This window comes from Rhagoletis pomonella, unplaced genomic scaffold (genome assembly GCF_013731165.1).
Source record: "Rhagoletis pomonella isolate Grant_MI unplaced genomic scaffold, Rhpom_1.0 Rhpom_scaffold_00001, whole genome shotgun sequence".
In the NCBI taxonomy this organism is placed as follows: Eukaryota; Metazoa; Arthropoda; class Insecta; order Diptera; family Tephritidae; genus Rhagoletis; species Rhagoletis pomonella.
The window spans coordinates 3928573-3953899 of NW_023458555.1; the positions used below are offsets into that span (position 1 = coordinate 3928573).

The 25327-nt window shown below is 36.0% G+C and overlaps 1 protein-coding gene across 1 annotated transcript in view; it reads left to right on the top strand.

The window, feature by feature from the left end:
* Positions 1 to 22722, top strand: part of LOC118736547 — a gene marked incomplete at its 5' end in the record, with an annotated part of 63079 nt that extends 40357 nt beyond the window's left edge. Inside the window, 4 exon segments of the mRNA XM_036466609.1 lie at positions 1541 to 1695; positions 11135 to 11345; positions 12336 to 12593; positions 21935 to 22722. Of these exon segments, the coding sequence (XP_036322502.1) occupies positions 1541 to 1695; positions 11135 to 11345; positions 12336 to 12593; positions 21935 to 22404 (1094 nt within the window). The 3' untranslated portion in view covers positions 22405 to 22722.
* Positions 22723 to 25327: the final 2605 nt, after the last annotated feature.

Consider the following 25327-nt stretch of genomic DNA (forward strand, 5'->3'; position numbering starts at 1 on the left):
CAACACATATACATATATATATCGTTAACGTAATTCACAAAGGCCCTAACAAACAATTCTTTCGAAGCTCCCTTTTACAAAAAACTGGTACAAACTACAGCGGAGTTACACGTCACTTGTTTTTAGTATTCTTTTTATAATGTTTTTGCTTCTCTTTTAAAATAAAAAAAAAAACTTGGTTAGGGCCTTTGCTAATTAAGGTAATGATATACTACCCTGCCCACCTTTAGTTTAAACACTTCACACTTCCAATTCATACAATCTTGAAGCAAATATTTTTCAAAGTGTATGAACTAAAGGTGGGCGGAGAGTATAACATAAATGGAAAAAATACCTCCAAAAAATGGTTTGCCTTTGGGGGGAACCAAGATCCATTTTTCCTTTTTTGGTTACATCTATAAAGAATCGTCTAAAAAAAATGTCCCTGTAAGGTTGTAAAACTGAAGGTTTTTCATCACTAACCCATATCCACAACTACTAAAATCTTTAAAATAATTTGAAATTAAGCCAACACTCAACAGCTAGCTAACATGACTTTGGCACCTTTGGTACCTTTTATTCTGCACTGCGCTTTGAAGGCTTTAACAACCAAATAGGTAAGTGGTAACGACCTTGTAGCCAGCAGTAATTCCACGGTGTATTTTGTAGAAAAAAATGTGGGCCTTACTACTCCAAGCTCAAAGCACACGAAACAGTCAATACGCTCACCAGAGTATGAGCCAAATGTAGCATGACTATGAAATTTGAGAGATATGATTAATTAAAAAAATTATTTTAAAAATAGAAAATACAAAACATAGAATGACAATATGCATACCAAATGAAGGAGAAAATTTTGTAGAATTTAAGTTGTAAGATTTAAGGTTTTTGATTCACAAGGACGAATACCTATTGGAATTGGCCTCTCAATTGATTTTATTTTTTCAAGCTAAAAAAGTTAGAAGAACGAAATTCGAAGATGTGGTTGTGTGTATATTAATCTCTAAAATATTTTTTCAAAAATTTACAAAGATATTCAGGGATACAATTTTGAAGGGATATTTTCAACACCTATTCATTATTATACACCATAAAATTATATCTTTTTTAATTCTAAAGAATTTTCTCCTTTATTTGATGCCCATATCGTTATTATATAAAAAAATCGATCATATCCTTGTAATTTTAAATTCCTTTTACAAAAATCTGACGACAGATAAAAAATGAAAACTCAGTTTTACTATTTTGGCCACTTGTTTTGGTATAATTTGTCCTTTGTGTGTGCAAAGCTGACTTCTGCACGGTGTAATAAAATAAAATAAATTAGAAATGAGAACTAAAACTTAATTGTTTTTATATCGAACCAGTTAATGCAAATTTTTAAGAGTTCATGGATTGTACAAACGTATATTATCTACATTTAAAATTGTAATCTAAGGTGGCAATGTGAAAATATATACTTTTAACCCATACACAGCTATTTAGTATTTATAACCCAATGATTTTTTTTTACAAGACATCATAGAACCTATAACTAACTATTTTTTTTTTCTTTTAATAGAAACGAAAACAATTTGCGGCGATGTGCCGCCTCACTACTGGGAAACACCCTACTCTCAGCCGTACTTTGACAATTCTTCGAGGCGAGAGGTAACGGCGACAGTGGGACAGGCAGCATTACTTCACTGTCGAGTGCGGAATTTGGGCGATAGAGCGGTGAGTTGCTATGTTTAGCTAATAAATTTATGTGAAATTGGTAAGCTCTTTAAGAATAATCTAAAACTTAGACAACTCGAAACCCCCATGGGCAATGATATGTTCCCGTCACTGGTATAGATGGGTCAGGTCAAAGTCCGCCTCTGCGGCAATCGAGATAACAGTGAAATCGTAAGGCGTTTATTTCTGTGGCTTAACAAGAAACGAACTGATAAATTTCTGAGTTTAAAAAAATCTGCAAAAAGAATTTTTACCTGCGAAATCATCATACAATACTCCAACAATGGCATATACTAGGAACTGTTCTTTGCAGAAGTTCGAGGATGAGCAAGAGAAGGTATCAGTTAACCTCTTTCAATGTCCATATTTTCTGACAAGTTCACACGTGTTCACCAGTTTAGTTGAGATTTTTTCAGGCATAATAAGTGGTAATAACAAAAAAAATAACGACACTTGAAATTACCCCGGGTTGAGGGATGTGTCTACTCCTGGAAGCCACAGAGTACATTCTCAAAGGGCAAACTTGTCATCGAGAAAAGGAATGATATAATATGTATTCAAACACGCCTCTCTGACCTTACTAAATAGACAAAACCTTCACACATCCACGCGTTATAAATAAGTACTGCGTTAACTCACATTTTATTCGGCTTTAAACTAAAAACTGTAACCTAATTTAATGTGGAAATCTTTCTTTTTTGTTTTTGCATTCAAGGTTGATGTTGGTAACAAGGCATACATTTTGTAAAATTACACCACTTGCGAGAAATTTTCGCAATTACCAACTTTCGAAAAAAAAAACTTGCGGCAGCGGAAAGAACAAAAAGCATTGAAAACGAAAACGAAAACAAAAGGAAGTGGCCCAGTCCGTAAAGAAATAAATGAAACACAAAAAGCAGAGTTAAATATGTATGTTACCTGTGTTTGTGTGTGTGTGTGTGTGTGTAAAACGAAACACATACGTACTAACATGCACATTATGCCTTCTTACGCACACGCATTCCTCTTCATAGTGTGTGTAACGCGCAATTTTTTTGCGTAAATCTTTGGCACATGCGATCCATTTTTGCCATATTGGAGTACTTACAAAGTGCTCCTCTGTAATTCTGTAGTGGACCAATTAATCCCTTGGATTAGTTTTATGCTGATCTAATGTAATGCAGAGCTGCAGTACATGGTCCTGCCCTAGGACAGCGCAGTGTTGTTTGGGCCAAATTTTTCGATATGCATTTCGGTTAATTTTTGTGTTCTCCTTGGCCCTCAAGGCATCAATTGGCAGTACTCTTTACATGCGTGCATGGAACAGTCGCGATCTTTGCAAAATATGCTACTTTTTAAATATTCAGAATTTCTAGAAAATTTTCGAATTATGTAGCCCGCGTTTTATTTCATAAGACATTCATGCTTATATGGAAAAAGTGCAAAAAGCCGTCACAAAAAACAAAAAAATCTAAAAAATCAATATTTTCATTAATAAATAATGCAATCAATTTTTCCCAAAAATAATTGTGAATATTATATTAGAACAAAGGGTACACTTTCATTTGTATGCGAACTTATGTTTCTATGTAAGTATTTACATACTCATGAAGTCTTTGGTGTATGAATAGCTATAAATATATCGTCCCATATCAGCGTTAACCTCATACATATACGCAATAGAGTCATTCTACAGCATGTAACAAAATGCTAATTTCCTTCAACGAGGATATCATAACTAGTGAGCGCCCACATTAGGGTTTTCCTTTAATTTCAAATAGTATTACGCTTAAACTATTGTTATAAGTGGTAATATCAGTTTGCCAAAAAAATTTAGATACGTGGTTAGCGCATAAATGAGACGATATACATATATATATATATGAATGTTTGTATGTATGTACCTCTACATATAAACACCTTTGAGTATTGCTTTTATTGCCCAACTGCAGTGCTACAGTACTACCATTGCTAGCCGCGAATTATCGTGTGGGCTATTTGAGAACTGTGGTATGGCCGCAACAGCAGCAAAAATACACTCAACCTGCGACCAACAGAATGAAACCGCATTTTATTGTTGTCTTTAAATTTCCTTGGCACAACTACGGCAATGAACAAACAACAGCGCGCTGGATGCCACGCTGCTCACCACTTACCACCGCAGTAGACAGCGGGCAAAGCGAAAATAAGCAAGCAACGAACAAATACCAAAAACAAAATAGCCGCATTGTTAGTTGCCACCAGATTTTTTTGATAATACAGAAGCAGCAACACATTAACAACCCTGCAGAAAAAATGATCAATTGATAAAAAATAACCCAATTGTAGTTAGTTTTTTGCGAGATTTCTATAAAATACTTTTTCGAATTGAGGACAAATAAAAGGAAGATCAAAATTTCATATCATCATTTCGAAGTTATGTCTGACGGAGTTCGAATATGGGACCACCTACAGCAGAATGTGTAAACAAATATGAAATGTGATAAAAAAAAATAAAAATAAAAAATATATATATTTTGTTTTTGCTTTGATATTTTATGCCCAAAAGTAGTTAGTTACAAGTTAGTTGCATCAAATGTAGAGGTAACCATCTTTTACTACATCAAATGCACTGACTATTTCGCGGCCATCGCCACAGAAATATAGTTAGCTTTCGTCAAAGAAAATATACAGATAATAAGTGACTTATAGCACCTTCCTAATCAACTTAAAGTTAGCTTATAGTTAGATACATGTCCTGCAGGGAAGTGCAGATATACACATACATGCTTATGCACACAAAATTTCGCGGCCAAAAACTTAACGAAACAGCGAGGCAGTCAGTCCGCAGCGCCCGAATCCAGCAGCGAGCCTATTCATATAACAATGGCTGCCACTCTACTTCCGACTAAGCTTCTTTGCAAGTCTACATATGTATGTTAATACATATCTGGTAGTGTCCAAGCAGGTGTTTGTGTGTAAACTTATTACTTTTATCTGTCTGCAGGTTTCGTGTTCACCTTGGCGCATGAAATTCACTAATAACGAAAACTAATAATTTCCCAGAATTTCAGCTACGTGCGCCGCTTCTGCACGCGTCTCAGAGGAATGGGACTTCTACCGGGGTGTACAAATTAATATTTGCACATATGTATTTATATGCTGTTCATTTGCAATTCCATTTAACCAGATTTCCCATTTCCCCTTGGCAAATACTTTCGTGCCGTACCCCCATATACGAGTATAGTGACACACTATTCTTTTTTGGCTCTGCACTTGGCCATGAGAATAGACAGCGTTCTTTGTGAGTCTCACTTATTTCCTTTATAATGAAGTTTACTGCATGCACTGGTGCAGCAAAGTGGTGGAGCAAAGCGCTTTTGCAGTAAATTTACAGCGAGGACTTAATAATCGCAGGACTGAACCTCTAAAATCATAGTTTGAATGTAGAATATAAGGGTTAATTATCCCTTAATTAGCAAGGACCTGGTAATTTCAAAGCCAGGCGGTAGTATTTGAAAATACGACAATAACTTTTGTATATTGATTTTAGGGTCCAAAGTTTTGGCTATGGTGTATATTTACTTTGCCAATAGTGTATTTACCGGGTGAAATTCAGGCTCAAAATACTTAATAGGAGGTGGCTTTTAGCCTTTTTGCACAATACATATGCTCACCTCCTTGCTCCTTGTGTGCTATCATAAGAAGCCTGGCCCCAAGGCCATTGGCACGTTGTCTGTCTCACAAGCAGGTCGCCAGCTCTAAAAGCTTTGTTATCTTTCAGCTGGGCAGTTGCTATTTGTATGCCGTCAGAGTCTTGGGATGGTGCGCATTTCGACTCTATTTTACTCGACTAGAGCCTCAAGATTATATTTCCAATATCCACGTAGCTTGATGGAGTTTCTCATGCTGGAACTTAGTGCTGTAGACTGGAACGTTTTGGGCCCCGCCCGTGACCAAAAATCGTCTACGACATGACGGCGGCGGTGGTTGTAGGTGTGCTCATACATATTTAGGACAGATATTTGGACGTCTGGCCTTTGTCGTTTGTCGGTGCTTGGGCGCGTACAATTTTTATACCCGAGCGCACTTGTGCACAAGGGTATATTAATTTTGTTCACATAACGGTTGTTTGTAACAGCCAAAACGAATCGAGATAGATATAGACAAATGTATACATAAATGATCAGGATGAAAAAAGAAATCGATTAAGCCATGTCTGTCTGTCCGTCCGTCTGTCCGTCTGTCCGTCTGTCCGTCTGTCCGTGTACACGATAACTCGAGCAAAAATTGAGATATCTCAACGAAATTTGGTATGTAGGTTTCCCTTAATCCAAGGTAGGTTGGTATTGAAAATGGGCGAAATCGGACTTTAACCACGCCCACTTCCCATATAACGGTAATTTCCAGAAATACGAAAACTGCGATATTTTAGTAACTACTGAAGATAATTCACTCAAAATTGATATTTAGAATAATTTTTAGACGAAAAATAAGAATATTATAAAGTTTTAGAAAATGGGCGTAGCCACGCCCACTTATGGTTACATGTGTATATCTTGGTAACCGCTGCACCAATTTCTTCCAAACTTGGCACAGTTGTTGGCCTTGGTACAGCATAAAAAACCGCCGAAACTTTATAAAATCGGACAATAACCACGCCCACATCCCATATAACGGTAATTTAGAGAAATACAAAATCTTCGATAAATCATTAAATATTGAAGCTAATTTTTTCAAAATTGATGCTTGCAACAATTCTTTACCAAGAAATACGTTTGTGGTAAAATTTTGGAAAATGGGAGTGGCACCGCCCACTTATGATCACATATAAGTATACCGGTAACCGTTCTACCAATTTGTACCAAACTCGGTATGGTTATTGTACTTGCCACGTGTAAGCAAAACGTTGAAAATTATTGAAATCGGACTAATATAACGGCCGATTCTCATATAACGGTAAATTTAAGAAATGCTTGAAACTTCAATATTTCGAAATTGAAGGACGCTAATTTACTCAAAATTGTTACAACTCGGCTTACCATCTAGCGGAAGGTTTCGGAAGGGTGAAAAAACATATATTTAATACTTGCGCCGGGTATTTAATGTTCGGCTCCGCCCGAACTTAGCCTTTCTTACTTGTTCATATTAAATTCCAATTTAGCTCATATTTTTAAGTAGAACTTATTGGCTTTCTATTTCACTACATCTATTGTTCATAAAACATCCGTTCCAGTTTATAAAACTTTTATATTTATTCAAACTCTTTTTTACGTACTCCCAACGTAATCAAATATGTAATTCTCCATATCATCTTGAAAAATTCTTTAGTGTTTGTTACTCACTTCTTTATCATTTTTTGATTGCAAACTCATAAAGGTTATTAACGACTTGGCAATTTCTTATATCCAAACAATTCGAGCATAAAATTATTTGGCAGAAAACTTTACACAAAACTTGTGAGTGAAATACCTTATGGTGGCATTAATAGATGCATGCTCCATTCAAGACAAAATTTATAGCAAACACATGTACCTACATACATGTGTAGAATGACTCGTTAGCCTATAAATATGCAGGGGTTCAGCTGCTCAATTTGCTGCTGGCGCTGCATAATTTCCTCAACACACATTACTCACACCACTGCCAATCGGCAGGATAGACTGGAGGTTAACTTATTATTGCGCCCCGAAGTCATAAAATTCTGCTGGAAAAAATAAGATTTAAGCATAAAAGAATATGGAAAAATATGGAAAAGGCGCATCATGCATATAATTTTTTCTTGCATATTGATGTAACCTGAATAAAGCAACTCTCACTCACCCACAAGCACACACACACACACACACACACATACACTATCCTACACGTGTGCGACCGGAGAGGTTGCACCTTTTTATCCTTTAGGTAATATTTTATGACAACCAATTCGCCATTGAAACCAATAGATGTTGAATAAAAATAGCATATAAAAGAGATATTCTCCAAACAGCAACAACAAAAGCAACAGTTGCCGTTATTAAAGTGTTACACTATCGGCCCATAAAATTTACATAAACGCATCGAAGGCTTAAAATATTCATGGCATGTGAAGGGTCAGCCACTGAACAGCCTCATATAAATATGTGTACGTATGTACAATATGCAAATGTGTGTACATACATGTGTATGTGTATGTTCGAGTGAATTGCAATGAAGCTTGTTTGCTTGTTTCCCAGCAGTGAAGTGAGTTGTTGGCGGTGATTAATCAGAGAGTGAAAGCTATTTGCAGGAACTCAGAGCTGCTCTGGAGCACAAGCATACGCTACTAGAAAAAGGCATTTGTTTCTTATCTAATAAATTTTTTAAAACGAGTCATAAAAAGCCAAAACACTTTCTTACATATCAAAAGGTAGTGGCTTTAGAAGAGCTACTAAATTCTTAACTCTGGGTACAATCAATAACCAATCAATTTATATTCTCCCCAATAGAATAGTATCTACTGGTTTTCAAATAGCAAAGATATGCATACCTACATACCTACACATGAATGTATGTGCATACGAGGGTCACTACAAGAAATTTTAGAATACCTAAGAAATAAAAAAACTTAACCGCTAAAAACGACCTTATTGGTTTTTAAGTTATTCTTCAGCATGATTTATATACTTTTGCATATGCTCCTTTTGTTGACGAAAGTCCTTGTCCACGCAGGTTATCCTCGCTGAATGGGAAGCAGAAAATAAACTTGTATACTGTACTTCGGATGACTCAACAAATCGACGTTTTGAGTACTTAAAAATGTATTGTTTGACTATATGTGTAAAAGCTCCCACTAGTCGGATGTACGACCATTTGTGGTATGTCGTTCTTCTTCCTCCATTCGTCCAAAACTGTTGCCAAAGAAATGGTTGTGTATAACTCAGAATCAACTGCAGAACATTGGTGAAAAAACAGCCGAGGACTTTACTTCTTTTTTTTTAGGAAATAAAGCCTTTGAGCGTTATTGCGCTGGAGTTATTTCAGTGGGAATTCTACATTCATCTAGTGCCAGTATAGCCAAGGGACCCGATATTGCCAAGAAACAAGCGACTATTTTTTCGAAGTGTGTTTTACGCGAAAAATTTGTTTTTCTTTTTTTTTTTTGTTTTTGAGCAATTTTCAAATAATGTGAGGTCCAACGTACGTAGGCGATTGTTTATGCAATATTAAATATGTGGTAGGATCTTGAAGGCCTAGGAAAGCCCGTACGTATGTCACGTGACGATCACCCATTATCATCTTTCGCAAAGCGCTTTAATGCATTATACCAATAACAGACACTGACTCCAATGGGGTTTCATCACCAAAAGTCGAAATAAGTTCATCGATTACCTGTTTTTGTGTTAATTAAAGACGACTTTTTCTTTTAACATTCATTTTTTTCCTTTTTACTTTAAAATTTGAAGTAATTAAGTATAATCAACACAAAGAGAAAAAAGCAGAACGTCTAAAATTGCCACCAGTCTAACGAATTCTAAATACTCGCTTAGCGACCCTCGTATCTACATGCGCTCGCTTGTGTAATGCGACGGGCAGCAGATTGTCTGTTTTAGTCATTAATAGATAATGACATTTTGAGCGTGCGCTTCTGGACTATTAAAGGATAGTGCTTGGCAGAGCCCGCTTAAATATATCAATGAGCTAGATGAGCCTCTATACTTAAAACGTGTGTGTTTTCATACTGTAGGCGGATGGCATGTTTACATACACAAGTGCACATTAAATTTGCTTTGCTGACGTTAAGCACGATTTGAATTTATGGAATGCTGCTAAAGCTGAAAGAAATTCAGTTGACCGGATATACTTATTGTAATTTTTGTGTTTCGGGCAGCGGGTCGTGCTATCAGGCAGTATTAGTTTAAGCTGAAATTTAAGTAGATAAGAAAAATGGGAGAAAGTAAACAATAATGTTCGTTACCCAATAAAGGATTTTGGCTATTAGCATTCAATGGAAATATTTGAAATTTCGTACCACGCAGTTAATTTTATAGCACTGTTTATGGCTACTTAGCCCACATAGATATGTCAATAGTATATATAATCATATCGGCCGCTCAAATTGATCGATTTATTACCACAACAAAAGGGTTTTGAATCAGCAGTCCGTTGTCATGTAAAACGGAGGAAAGGATTTAGGAAAAAGAAAAATCTCTGGTAAAATTACGACCTGTAGCACTAGGTTCCAGTATAAAAGGATCTTTCTGACCGAATGGTAATACTCTGGTCGAAAAACGAGAAACCTAATTTGTTAAAAAGGATAAGCACGCTTCATATTTTAAACGTACGATCTTAGCCCAAAAAATGTACTCAAATCACTAAATGGTTACAGCAAAGACGCACACACGCATCTGTTCATCAAAAAACGTTCAAATACTGCAATAACAGCAGAGGAAACATTGCTCTGACAGGCTGAATGGCTCTTAAGCCAATATCGAAGTGGACTCGGACCCCCAGTCAATGCGAGGTGCGAATAGCAATACCACGACTAGAAAACAACAAAGACTGCTGAAGCTGATGACGTGTTTTTTGAGCTCTTAAAAATATATCCGTACATCTATGAGACGCATCACGATTTGCTGGGCTTAATTTTACGGTTATCGAAATTCTATGATTTTTTCGTAATATGGATTCTTTTACTTTTTCCCGAAGCTCCGCCCATGTTAAGTTCGGTTTAACGTCATATCACCTCATATATATATTTTTTTTTAATTGGCTAAGTTGGCTATTTTAGTATAAAATAACAACCCACATAGATTTTTGTTTAATTATTTTTAAATTAGTTTTTTTATTTACTTACAACTTACACACTTATCGATTTTCACTTTTTCAACAGGTGGCAACCCCCCCTTAAAAATATTTTATTGCTTTCGAACCCCTTTCATTTAACATCTGCGCTGTTGGAACTTTTATTTACCTTATTAGTAAATTAATTTCAACTTTTGAAAAGGTGGCAACTGTCTTTGAAATATATGCCATATGTTAACTAAGGCACGTCCAGGCGTATAAGCACACATTTACAATATTACAATATTAGTAGGATTATTTAAATGTATTTTTCTTAGAAGAAGATATTCCTAAATTAAACAGGGAAAACCGATAATATTTATAAGGTTTTATCGCGTAATTTCCATAACGAAAATATAAAGAAAATGGTTCGCTAAAAATTTGTATGTTGAAATTGTAAATTTTCCCATCACATTTCCCCCGTGCATAATACTTAGTCAAACTTTAGCATCAATGTCATAATGCATTAAGTACCTAAGTGTGCGTTCAAATAATTGCACTACACTTACCAATTAGATAATTTCCACAATGTAATCGCATTGAATGAAGTACTTAGCACGCATTTAGTGTACTTAATGTAAGATTAACAAAGAAACAACAACAACAACAACAAAACTCTGTATGGTTTACTCTTCTACATACAACAATAATAATTTCTTTATTTTTCTACACTCAGGTATCCTGGATACGCAAACGTGACTTACATATACTCACCGTCGGCATACTCACCTACACAAATGATCAACGATTTCAATCGCTACACACCGAAGGCTCGGACGAGTGGACATTGAGGATATCATCGCCACAGCCCAGAGATTCCGGCACATACGAATGTCAAGTGTCCACAGAGCCGAAGATAAGTCAAGGCTTTCGACTGAATGTAGTTGGTGAGTTATGATGCGATTTAGAGTGCATGTTCACCCCGGTAGATATCCTGATTGATTAGAGTAGTGTATGCGGGCGTAAACTGTGATTGTTGTGATGCTTATTATATTGGGTTTCTCATTTTTATGCTGTAAGTAGATAGCTTTTAATTGAGCTGCTTAGTAGTGCTGCAATCAAGCTATGACTGAGCAAATAAATGCAACTGGGCGAATAAAACCGTCCATGCGATAATCGAATTTTGTCTCACCTTTTTCGATTAAATTTAATAGTTTGTTAAAGAGAAAAATCTAACGTACGCTTTCGACTCGATTAAGTTATAAATTTTGGCAAAATTTGCACAAACTCATTTCATTTTTATTTCCCTTTCATTAAACTGTTCGTGAGCTCACCTTAGCTTTAACTGCATTAAATGCCTTAACTTAGTTTACTCTGGCGTATAGCGACGCACGCGAAAATTTTAATTCCTTGCAAGTTTTTTCATAAAAATTAGTCCCCACTTTTGGCACAACTTTCGTGAATTTCGACACTGCGGCTAAATTACAACTAACTTTGCACGCGTCTTCTCTACGCCGGGCAAAAATAGCCGCGTTTTCGCCGTTCTCCACTCCCAAGGAGAGCAAAGCGCAAAGGGCCAACTGCCACTTAATTTTGCACATGAAACAAATATTGATGAAAGGCAAACAAAAAATGTAAAAGACAGGGCGTAGCGGCATCGCGAACTCACACACCCTTCTCACATATTCACTCACCATTTTTTCGAAAATTCATTCACTTCTACTTTACTTCACACGCCATCAACTTTAGTTAAACCCGTTTTGTCTGCTTTTTTTTCATTACCCACTTTTGCTGGGCGCTTCACTACCCTCGGCTTGTCGGATAGGTGTGTGTGTGTGTGTGTGTTTGTACGTGTACATACATATATGAATGTGTGTTTACTTTTAATATCCTCTTGCCAACTTTTTAACATTTTCTTCTCTTTTATATGCTTACAGTTTCTCGCGCAAAAATTCTTGGCAATTCGGAACTTTTCATCAAAAGCGGCAGCGACATAAATCTCACCTGTCTTGCCATGCAATCGCCCATACCGCCCTCCTTTATTTATTGGTATAAGGGTAAACGTGTGATGAATTATTCACAACGAGGCGGCATCAATGTCATAACGGAACGTTCGACGCGCACCAGTAAATTATTGATAGCGAAGGCAACGCCAGCCGATTCGGGGAATTATACATGTTCGCCGAGCAGTTCAGGTAAGGCCACCACACATTCACTAAAGCACCAACAACAAAAGGTATGATGGCACTGTGAGAATTATAAACTACCAACCAACCAACCAACCAAGCAGCCGACCGATCATTCGCCACCAAACCCAGCCAGCCATTATCCTTTTGTAAATATGCATTCCAGCAACAAACATTCATATTTCAGCCCGCACAGCTGGTAGTCCGAAATGGCGGTGGTGTGTGCCGCCTAGAAATTCTGTATCGCTTGCATGGATAAAGTGCATGAATACGTACATATATCCACATCGAAGTATATATTTTTGTATGTGTACGTGTAAGGTTTGGTTTGCCGCGCAAATTTGTGTGGCATCGCGTTTGTGCTGCATGCGGCCGCTCTGCGCTGACATTATGTAAACTCATAGATTAAGTCTGTGGCATGAACGTGTTGTGCCGCTGCTCAACTCTTTCTGTTTTGTTTTGCTGTTCATGTGCTTAAACTATCAAAATATCAGTGGAGTTATAAGCAAATATAAAATGGGCACACATGCGCAAAGTTCATACCAGCAATTGTAGTGTAAAAATATTCATATCGTTTAGCAAAATGAGAGGTACTATATTTATCAATACATACATGAACATACAAGTACGTAACTGCCAAACAAATTATGACACCTGTCTTTTTTTGGTTAAGTATTCACTTGGAAAATTATAGAAGTTTTGAAGCGTAAGTAAAAAATGCCGGTGGTGATCTACTCAACCATACCAATAATTTCAATTTCTATACATTTTCTTTAAAATTTTGTAACTTTGATTTCCTTTGCTCAAAATGTTTGTCTTATAGAGGGTAGTTTAATATAGAACGGCTCTGTCTAGCATTTTTGTTTCTGTACGGAATGATAAAAAAAACTCCATAAATAGTGTTTAGTGAATAATCGGATTTGAAAGGAAAAATAGCTAGAGCCTTTCTATATTAATGTAACGAAATCTGCTTTAGTAAATATGAATGAATATTTTGTTCTAGTGAGCTACTGCTAATTGGTATAGCTTTGGAACTTCTGTATACTTAATGTACTTAACTCAGTTTGGATTGACAATATTGAAGTAGACTTTCTCTGCACTGTGGCCTAAAAAGCCAAAAAATTTCTTCCAATTTTCGTATGCTTTCAACTTCGAACCGGTAAGCATACAGCACTTGCCGATGAAGTGTCTGCATGTCGTTTTTTTTTTCTTTTTTAAATTGACTAATTTCTAAGGGGTAAATTCCAAACACTGCAGAAGGGTTAAGCCAGAGATTCGATGTGAGATTAACAATAAAAGCTTTGTATGTTCTGGGAGACGCCACCTGTCAGAAGCCATGTAACTTCTCCCTAACAATGAAAATCGATGGTTAAATAAGAATGTTGCGAATGGTCAACTAAATAGTATAAACATTTGTCGGAACAATTAGGAGCAGAAAATAATGTTACTCAGCGCCACATCGTACTTGGCGTACTCGTACATACTCGTAGGTACATGGCGTATGAGTAACATTTTCTATGTTAAAGTTTGCAGTTTTTTCATTCGCAATGCAAACCTATATTTAAATTATCTTAAGAAAGTTACCTGCTCCCCGAAAACGGTATACAGATCCGTAATCAGCGATCCAAAATTAAGTTTACGTATCTCGGCGTTTTTTTGTCATTTAGCACGCCTATAGTATTATCTACAAATCATGTTTTTTTTTATTTTTTTTTCCAATTTTTCTCAAGTAAATTACCGGTTAATAATGATATGCTTCACCCGCTAACGGAACCCCAAATCGCAGGTTCTTAACTGGTTAATTCGCGCAGGTACTAAGCTTGGTTTAAAATATGTAACTGCAAATGATTCATTTATCATTCATTACTCATTTATTTCATTTAGAAGGGCTACTTACATATTTCACATAAATAAATCAACGTTTTAGTACAAATTATTCTAAATATTAATTCGACTGATACTCATTCATGAAGACGAATTTTAGGTCCCACAGCTTATTTATATAAAATGGTGCAATCCAATTTACGCAAATAACCAAATTTCTACCAAATCTCTTTAGAAACTAAATATCTGTACTTACTTTTAAAATATTTTAAGATTACCTAGCTCGGCGGCATTTTTCTCTTCCCAGCACTTCTATTTGCTTAACACTTCCAGTTAAATACAGCCATCTGTGATTTCTTTCATTGAACTTAATGTACTGACCTTACCACAAATTCCTGTGATTTCACCAAATCCCGAAAACCAACATCATCGCAACACAAAAGCTGAAGAAACAAATTATTTTTCAACAACCGCTTTCACATTGTTCTCGAAAGACCAAAGTGGCCAGAACAGAACGAGAAGAACAAGAGGTGTCAATCAATGACAGAAACACTCAACCGAGCAAAGTGGAGGTTGGTCAGGTGGAAACTCATCCCTGCATCCATGGCTGACCGGGTGGCTTTATTAGTTTAACCAAGTATATGCAAATATTTTCGTTTCATTTCTTTTGTTGTCAAATTTGTAGGTGTTTTTTTTTTTTTTTGATTTTGCTTCTGAGCTTTAACCAAGCCAATGGCGCTTACTGTGTTGCTAGGCGACAGGAAGTGTTGCTGATTGTTTATATTTTTGGCTACTTATTCACTTACTTACATATGTATTTACTTGCTTGCCTTTGCCTAGGATTGATGAACGGAAACACGGAGGGCACAACAATAACTTCAAAGGCAATTTAAATGCCGCTAACAGAAACTGTGAAGTAAGCTTTTGAGTAAAAGTGGACAAATATACTTAAACACAAGTACATATGCACACATACAGTTCACTTAAAGCTCGTTAAAAATAAAAAAGAACTGGATTGGCTACGGAGTTGGGCTTTCGCATGTAAAATATCCTGCTGCCTTTCTTGGTCGACTTGTTTTTCCTCAGCTACTGAGTTTGCTTTTGTTATTTTCCTTGCTTTTGTTTGCTTTCTGTCGCTGTTGTGCCATCTCTCCATCACCGGCATGTAGACACTCCATTAGTCAGCCTAACGATGTCACAGCTGCTGCAAGGAAAATTGGTTATTAAATCTCGTTCGTTCTGCGCCACCTAATATGTACTCTCTTCCCTTTATAATGCTCCAGCAGACGCTAGGCTTATTGGTCTTTCATGTTATTGGTATCAGCTTTCGGACAGTTTCTTGCCATTGTATGTGTTGTTTGTATTGACTGTCCTTGGTAAATTAAAGCTATGACGGTGAAGCGACGAGAGCAGCTTAAGTAGTCAACTTGAGCAAGAGCTGGTAGATAAATTTGAGAAAAAAGGATAACAAATCTTTGAAGTAGATAATTTTAAAATACATGCCTTACTGATACTGAGACTATATGAGGACAAACATATTAAAAAATTTGCATGCATATCGATTCAAAATAAATGCGGTCATATTTGCATAAACTATAGTTGACACTAAACATTAAATACAAGTAAAGAGAAAGCCATATTAAATGTATGTATGTATATGAGGTAAGCGTATAAGGAGTACCTTTTTGAGAATTTAATTTATTTCAGATTGATTTGCTTTGTAGTTTAAAAATGCAGTGGTAACCTAGAAACCACCGATTGAAATTTAGTTTTTAATAGAATGTATCAGAGAAACCATTTTCCACTTAATAAATGAATAAATAAGTTTAAAATAAACATATCATACAGTTATCCATGCTTATATAAAGCCCAAGGCTGCAAGCTCAACTACTTTTGAACATAAAATATCAATGAGAAAAACAAAATATTTTTTTTTTTAACTTTTTTATTTATTTATTTTATTTTATTAAATTTCATATTTATTTACATATTCTGCTGTAGGTGGACCTATATTCGATCTCCGTCAGACATAACTTAAAAATGATAACATAAAATTGCGATCTTCCAAAAAGAAATTGTATTCAAGGTTAAATTTATATGAGGATATTTAAATAGAAACTTATTTAAAGAAAACAATCTCCAGAATGCGTCTGCATTACTTTTCTACTAGTTTCAAGCAGAACTGTTAAATTTCCATTACCATAAGTAATCATTAATTTTTTGGCATTTTTTTAATTGGCAACTTTTAAAGATTATTTTAATTTTTTTTTACATAACCCATCAATAAATACTTTGTTATTATTAAGGTAATCAAAAATAATCATGCCATTAAACAAAATAATTAATATTAATCAGGTAATCAAAAATAATGAAATAATTAAAAATAATCAAATTTAATAACATTATTTTATTTTTAATAATAATAAGTGTCATCCTGTTAATTAACTACATTTATTTTATAAAACGGGGGTTCAGTTTTTTCGTACACGAAAATCAGCTGTAAACTAGAGGATTAATCCATCCGAATATGTTCGAGTGTGTATTTTTCCATTCCGTACAAGCGCCTGATATTTTACTGATTCATAATTTGCTTGCACTGTAATTCGAATACTATTCTTTCCCAGTATACGCAAAGATTCTACAGCCCTCCTTCTCCCTGTCTCTCAACGGCTGTAAAAGAGGGGACAAGTAGAGTGTGCCTGCTGACAAATAATAATAATGCATGGTCATAAGCTGCTTTCCTCGATCAACCAATAAAATTTGTAACTAATATCTCCTCTCCTCGCTTTAAAAATGTCTATCCTCTTTCCAAGCGAAACATAGCATTTTTATGAAACATGTTTTAGTTAGAAAAAGCGGACTAAAATTTAGCAGAAAAAAATATCTTAACTAAAAAAACTTTCATTTCAATAGTATTATTGGGAAAAATGGATGAAACAAGCACCATTAGCACCTATTTCGGACATCACCACATCTCCGCCTACTTGCTTCGCGGCGCTTGATAAAAACTGTTTCGTCGGTCAATGAAAAACAATGGTCCCTGGTCCACCTACCGGAAAAAGTATCCTAAATATATGTTAATCCAGGCGATAACCTAACTAAATTGCAAGCAAATCGGACAATGAATGCAATTTTTCCTATTCTCAATCCAGATTACGTAAACTGTGTGAAAAATTTAGTTTTTAAAAAGGTGGAAAACATCTTCAAAACTATTTTCGAAATTAAGCTCTCTTAAACCTCTTCGTTTGACACTTTTTTTATAATATTTGATTGAACTTATTAGTTTCATTTAACTTTTTTACTTTCAAAAAGCAATAGCCTACACATCTTTCTAGCCGGAACGCAGATTAGTTGCGAGCGAAATTTTATTCAAAACCGTTTAGTCGGTTTTGACTTTACAAACTTTCTCATTTATAATGAAAGAAGAATTTCTTTTTTATTTACTCAAATGCAGCACAATAGCTAATATTTTTTTCCGTTTATAAAATCCACTTACAGGCATCATTAGGAGCCCTTGTAAAATTTTTACAAAATTACTCTTTTCAAGAAGCAAACATGAATACTTACTGTTTTATACATAAATATATACATGTATATGTATGTATGTACTTGTCTTATACATAGTTACTGCAAATTGCGACAAAGTGTTTTACCACGAAAATCCATTAACTGTTCTTAAGTAAAAAGTTTTATTGCCATAAGGACATTCGCCGTAAAAGGATTTGCTATGTAAGGATTCACGTGTTAGGCATAAAATGGACAAATTTTGTAAGGGAGCTGAGCACAAATAGATGCCGGCGCGTTACGTGAAACACCAATGGCATGCCTCAAAAACGGATTTACCTAAACAAAGAAGTAGCCAGGCTGGTAAAAAAATATTGTAAATTTGATGAGTTATGATAGCTTTCTTATTTCAAGTTGACTTTGTAAATTTTGTAGAATTAAGTGGGAAATGTTTTCAGATGCCAAAATATCATTTGATACACAATTCCTGCAATGTCATATCTGAGAAGCACACTGCCTTTTGGTACGCTTGTATGCGCGATTATGTTGAAAATTTAGCTTATCTTTAGGCTATGTGTACTAAAACCCATCTACTTAAAGATGGACAAATCTGATGAACACTGAATTCCGAGGGGAACTTAAAAAAAAAAATAATAATAACAATACTCGCTTTTGTACTTGAAGACTTCCTATTTTGTTTTTTAGCGAAAATTAATGTTCTTGAGCCAGTCTCTAGGGCAAACAACAAGCTCACAGGTCCACCTTTTGTGCTTCTGTCAATCATAATGGTAACACCTGCTAAATAAATCACCCGAGCCGAAAGGAGATCGCACCTAGGCCATCAGTTAGGGGTCAATGGCAGGCGAACCAAGTTCATTAGTCTCCCTAAACTGTAAATTCAATTATCCTTCCACCTTAAGAAGCCGATTTCATGCTGCGGCGTGTAAGCCAAGGAAATGCGCCATAATTCATGTAAATCTATTTATCAAAATTCTGACTTAATTTTTTTAGCTTATTTACTTTCAAACCTGAGAATGCTGCAAACATAAACATAAATTGACGACAGCGCTCAGTTGAGAGACTGTCCTGTCGGACATGGTAGCCTCAAAACTACTGTCGCGTTGGAAGACACACGCGGTCGATTGAAGGTCGCGACGTTGCGAAATTGTTTTTCTTCGGTTCATATCTTTTAGAATTTGTAATATTCCAGCATTTTATATTTCATGTTCATCTCAGGCACCCATACTTACATACATACATACATAGGTACACACACATACATGCATACACAGCTATCAAATATGCCTCTCAGCTGTACTGTGCATTTATGAAGCGAGATTTTTCCTTTTGCTCCATTAAAAAGTTTGTATAGGCCTTAATTCGCTTTAGTCCGCTTTTATATGTACACACAAACTTGCTACCAAAAAGGTATTCCTCTGTACTTGATTAATTCTTAATTTTTTTGCGTTTTATTTTTTTCTTTGCTGACCTTCGCTTGTCATGTATCAACACTTTGGCTGTCACTTTGGCCATCCTCACTCTTGGGGGGAATGCCTTGTGCGAAAAAATGTAATAATTTTACTTATTTACTTACATTTTTTCTCACTCGTTACTTTCTCCAACCATTCTTCTTCCTCCTCCTCTTCTTCTTCTTCTTTTGTTGTTATTGATGCTGAGGCGTCACAAATGGCTTAACAAATTGAATTATGCTTGCCGAGCGCGAGGGAATTTTTGTTGGCTAGTAGAGTTGTGGTTACTCTCTCCTGGCATTCCTTTATATTGCTCCAAGCTGCAGGCAGCCGCAATGGATATGTTCAGCTGTGTCGCATTTTTTACGGTCTTCATTAATTCTGCTTCTTTTATTTTAACTTTATACTTTTTGCTGCTTCTGGCTTGTCCTTCAATTCCCTGCGTGTGTCCAGCTCGTCGTAAAGTCTTCATGGCATAATTGAATTCGAAAACTTTTTATTTTTATTTTTGACAAGTTTAATTCGCATTGCGCACTTCAACGCAGCATTAAAGTGACAAAATCTTCAATTTGAGCAATTTGTTTTTTTTTGCAGGACATTTGGGTATGCGCTAGGATTGATGGAGCACAAAACATGTGTATGTGTGTATGTGTGTATGTGCAGTGATCGACATCGGCTTGCAGTTGCCAAACAACAATTGCGGTGAACCTCTTTCATAACTTTTAATTTAGACGGCGCAGTTATAAAGGAATACAGTCAGGAGCAGAGTAGTTCAGTCAAACAGTTAGCCTGTTGAAAGTCCTTAGAAATGACCAAAGGGTAAGGAGGGATCAAATCTCAAATGGTTTGCTTCACGCTGATAAAAATTGAGTCTATTTAAGTTATTTTGCAGACGAATTTCGCTGGAAAGCATGTGACGTTTCGCATTCTCCTCTCGCTCGATAGATTAGGGATAGGACGTAAGGGCTACAGGTGGAGGCTAATTGAGGTCGCCGTCATCCCTAGCGTAGCTAAAAGTTGACCATCGTGTAAGGGTCTACAAGTCAATTGCACCGCGTCCAGATTTCATCTTTTGTGACGCTATTTTCACTTTACTTGTCTAGTATACAGAAATACAGCTGCGAAATCTGTATTGGACCAATATCGCTGAGCTTATAGTCGTTTAAAAATCTGGCTATGTGATGAGCTAGTGTTGGGCAGGTGGTATATATGTGTTTCATTGATTCCTTTCCTTCACTACAGAACCTGCTAATATATCTTTACCCCAGAGGCCAAGTATGTGCATGTGTTTATTGGACGTATAGTGGCTTGTAAGTACTACAAATGGGGTTTTTAGGTTTTATCTGCATTGCATGAGCACAGAACTTCTTTGAGCGGTGGTGTACCCTCTAACCTTCCCCAATTTCCATCATATCCCTCACGAAATAGCACTTAGATTAGGAGACCCTCTATGGCACTCTTTAAGGGTTTTTGATGAGAACCAGTAGCTACCTAGAGCTTTGGGGACAGATTGGCTGCCCAAAAGTATAGAGATTTTAGTTCTGGCCTGTTTAATAACACGTGCGCGGTCTCCGGTATGGCAGCCAGTTTCACCTGAAATATCGTTGCATCTTTAGTTAAGGAAAAATATGTGCAGAGCCGCGGTCTCACAACACCCGCACCTACACCGTAAGATGTTTTTGAGTCATCGGTATACAATTTTTGTGAATCAGGGTGCAGTCCTCACTTCTCCTAAAATTTTCACGAGCAGGAAATATGATCTTGTACCTCTTCGTTAAGCTGAAGATAGGATCAGTTTGGTTTGAGTACAAGGTTTTGGGTATAGTTACGTCCTTTCCCTTTGAGATTTCAACGTATACGGCAATGTTGCATTGTTTGATATTTTTCGTTGCTGCCACCTCCTTGCCAGATGAAGTGGTATAAAATTGAGTAGGGCTTCCACACCTGCAGTGAGTATTGTTGTTTTCGTTGCCTCCGTTGGATCTGGCCCATTTTTTTATGCCTGTTGTTTGAGTGGTCTTTTTCCACCATACAAGGGCTACACACTATTATGGGTTTGACCGTCTGAGTACTTATTGAACCAGAAAGTTATTTTAGGATTCTGCTCCAACTTTTTTCCCCACGAGCTCTTTAGTGGTAGACAACGATTTCGTTGCAGCTTCCTACACTTTTTATTTAATTTCATACTAGTGCTGAAAGAAATGGACTACAAAGTAGAAAAAAATTGTAAAGCATAACAACTGAATGCAAATGTAAATATCAAATGGCCTAATGCGAGTACCACACTGCAGGCATATTGATTCATCTTTTACTTTAATAATAATCAATCTGTGGATTGAAAATTTCAGACCTTCCTTCTCACTTCATTCTAAGTAATTCAAGTATATGACGGGCTAAGGAGTCACGAGTACCAGCTACCATTTCTTCTCATTTATCCGTTTCCCATTGAAATTTGTATATCAAACAATCAATTTAACTATTTGCTTTTCTATTTAGTACCTGTGCCACTACCACTTCTAATCCATGTCATTTTCTTCTCTTCTCTTTATACAGACTCTGCTTCGGTGGTGGTGCACGTCATCAATGGTGAACATCCGGCTGCCATGCAACATGGCAACAGCAGCGCCAATCGCCTTTCCAGCACGCTGCACGGCATGCTCTATCGAATAGCCCAACGCACGCTCACCACACTGGCCGCAAGCGTCACCACAGCGACAACAACAGCGGCAGTGGCACGCTCAAGTGAACAGCTTCTGCCGCCGGCCACCAATGAGCTGGAGCCACACACAGCGTGGCCCTTGGTGCTTCTACGACGCCTACTCGACCGAGTGCTGTTCGCCGCGGCTACAACAAATTGGTGCATCGTGGCGATGGGCTGGCTGCTCTCCCAATGGGCACTGCAATGCGGTCAATGGCAGCATCAACAACAGCAGCGACATCGATTGCGACAGCCACTAGAGGACTTTTGTTGGTGTTGGTGGCATTGGCGGCGATGGAGTGGTGGCACTTCGTTACCCAGGTGATTGCGAAATTGAACACAAGTGAGGGAGAGGGCGGAATGAGAACGCAAACAATGACATAGAAAACATGGAATGACTGCGATTTTACACATAGAGTAATTGTAGTTGTAATTGTAATTGTACATATATACATAAATATTTGTTCCTCCTTATTTCGTAAAACAACACAGACTCTCTGCAAAGCAAACATACACACATATAGTTGTATGAAAGGGACATGCCACAACTGACAAAAAGTGCAACAATACAGCAACACAATACATACACATAAGTATAAGTGAACGAACATAGTCATGCATACATTAGACTGTATCACCGATAAAAAAAAAGTTGCGAGTTTACCATCGGAATTAAAAAATTTATTATATTTGAAGACTTTCACCAAAATATTTCGAAAAAATATCAAAATTTACTTGAGCTGAACCGATTTGAAAAAAACTCCAAGACCGTACATAACTTTTTGTGAATAAAAATAGTTTCTTAAAGGGGTTTTTGTCAAGAATCCCCAGGACGCAAAAACAGTTTTGACTTAAAAAACTGCCTAAAAATATTACACAATTATCAACCATTATTACGTTTATCTTATCGTACTTTGAATTAAAATATTTGCAAATAAATACAACGGGTGAGAAAATATCTTCCCAATCATACCTTCTATGGCTAAATCGGTTAAGTTTTGGCCGAATTGTTTTAAGTTCTTCTTAAAACAATCTTTGAAAAAGTTCAAAAACAGCATCAACAATTTCATTATTACGATTCTGTTGAAATTTTTTTAATATTTAAACCTAAACTGCTTTGTAAATTGAGGCGATCTTTTTAAAAAAAAAAAAACACACAATAAACTAAATATTTTTGTTCATAAAAAAACTTAATTTTTGCAGGTATTTTTAAATCGGCCCAGCTGACGTAAATCCTAATATTTTTTCTAAATATTTTAGTGCAAGTCTTAAAACATAATATCTCTATTTTATGATTCCGATGGAAAAATAGCACCGATTTTTTGTTTATGGGTAGTGATGCAGTCTAATGTACAAACCTAACTACCCTGCAGCGAAAGCTACTGGTTGTGAACTAGAATGTTGCCAGTTTGCAATTAGTTCGCGTTGTATCCTTTTTCAATGTGAGCGACTGGTAGTAGCATTGTCTGGTCCTACGAGATATTAATTGTCCACTCCTGCATCAGCACCTACTGGTAGAAATACTAGTTGCATTGAAGCAGTTGATGCGGTAGCCAATTCATCCCCCGTAAACGGCATAAATAAGTAACATTCGCAATGACCGATTGAGCAAAGCACAAGGGTGCCATTCCGGGGGTCGTTGATTTAAGTCCATGCGCAGGGGAATTATTGTTACTTTTTTATGTTTTTTTTCAATTTAGGGTTTTTATTGAAATATTTTAATTTAATTGTTTAAAATGAAAAATAAATTTTATTTTAATAAATTAAATTTTTGTGGTGCATGCATTTATTTACCTACGTTTTTTTCTCAAAAGAAATTAGATTTTTAAATTTCTGATTCATATTTAAATTGAAATATTTAATTAAATTTACTTATATTAATTTAATTTTAAAGATATTAACCACTTCCAAGCGGACTCGAACCTGCGATCTCAGAATCAGAACGCCACAGCCGATATTTCTGAAGAAACGCCAGTTCAAAGGCGGATATCGCTCAACGCAAACTTAAGTTGCTCGAAATCGTCAAACTGTTAGATCATCGCTTTAGTTCATACTAGTTAATGAACTGGTATTTTTACTGACTGGTTTGGCTTTTAACTGCAGGGTATAAACACATCCACTCAACGAGCCGTGCTGCAAGTCTGGTTGCCCTACATAAATATTTCAATATTGAATTAGTGTGATTGAGTTGCATTGAGCTGCAATGGACTGATTTGCTTCGACATCTAATAGCCACTGAGACCTTTGGTTCGATTTCAATTTTGCGCTTTATGTTCGATTTTGCATTTTATTTGTCCTCTCAGCTATTCTGATACCATTTACCTAAATACCTACATAGGTATACATACATACATGCATATGTGCATATACATACACATGCAAGTGTAGCTATGTGTCTGTTGTGTAACAAAATCGAACTGTAACAAAATTAAATTTAAATGGTATGCAAATTTGCAAATGTAAAAATAAAAGGATAATTGAAATGGAAAATAATGAATGCGACTGTGTGATTGTGCAATTAATTGATTGAGCGATTGTGTTGAGTGAGGTATCTATTAGAACAATAAAACTTGAAAACAACGCATTTTCTAGCAGTAATTGTCTGAGTAATACAATTATAATTGTAATTATATATATGCATATATATATATATGTACGAGTAATATTAGATATTTAAAGTTTAGAAAGTAGTTGTGTAAAACAATTGAAGCATTTAATTTCGAACTCATTGCATTCATTATACATACGGCATACTTTATGGAAAAAATATGATAAAAAACATATGTCTATTTACTGTCGACGAACTAAGTATGTACGTGCATACATAAGTACTACAAGTTTGCTTATCGCATCATTTTAATTGTTTGTAGTCCTCAACGAAGACTCTTTTATTTGCTTACTGAAGAATGTAATCAAACATTTTATAGAATATTTTTTCATTTGGTTTTATACAAGTGTTACCACCATTGGCTTAACTACAGTAAAAACTAACTTATAATAAAGTTGCCTACAGTTAGCACAAATATATGAATTTTCTCCAGGAGATTAATGTGCTAGCATAAATATATCTAGAACCTAATTTTTTCCAAATTTCTCTTCCTCAATACCATACCCATACAAAATCAGGGAGTCCTCTTAGGGTTGTCATTGATATCATGCACTCATTTAAACGCCTTAATAACGGGCTGTTAATAGTCCGCCCAGTTCAGTAGATATATTCAAGAAAGTTGCCTTCTCATGCTGATGTT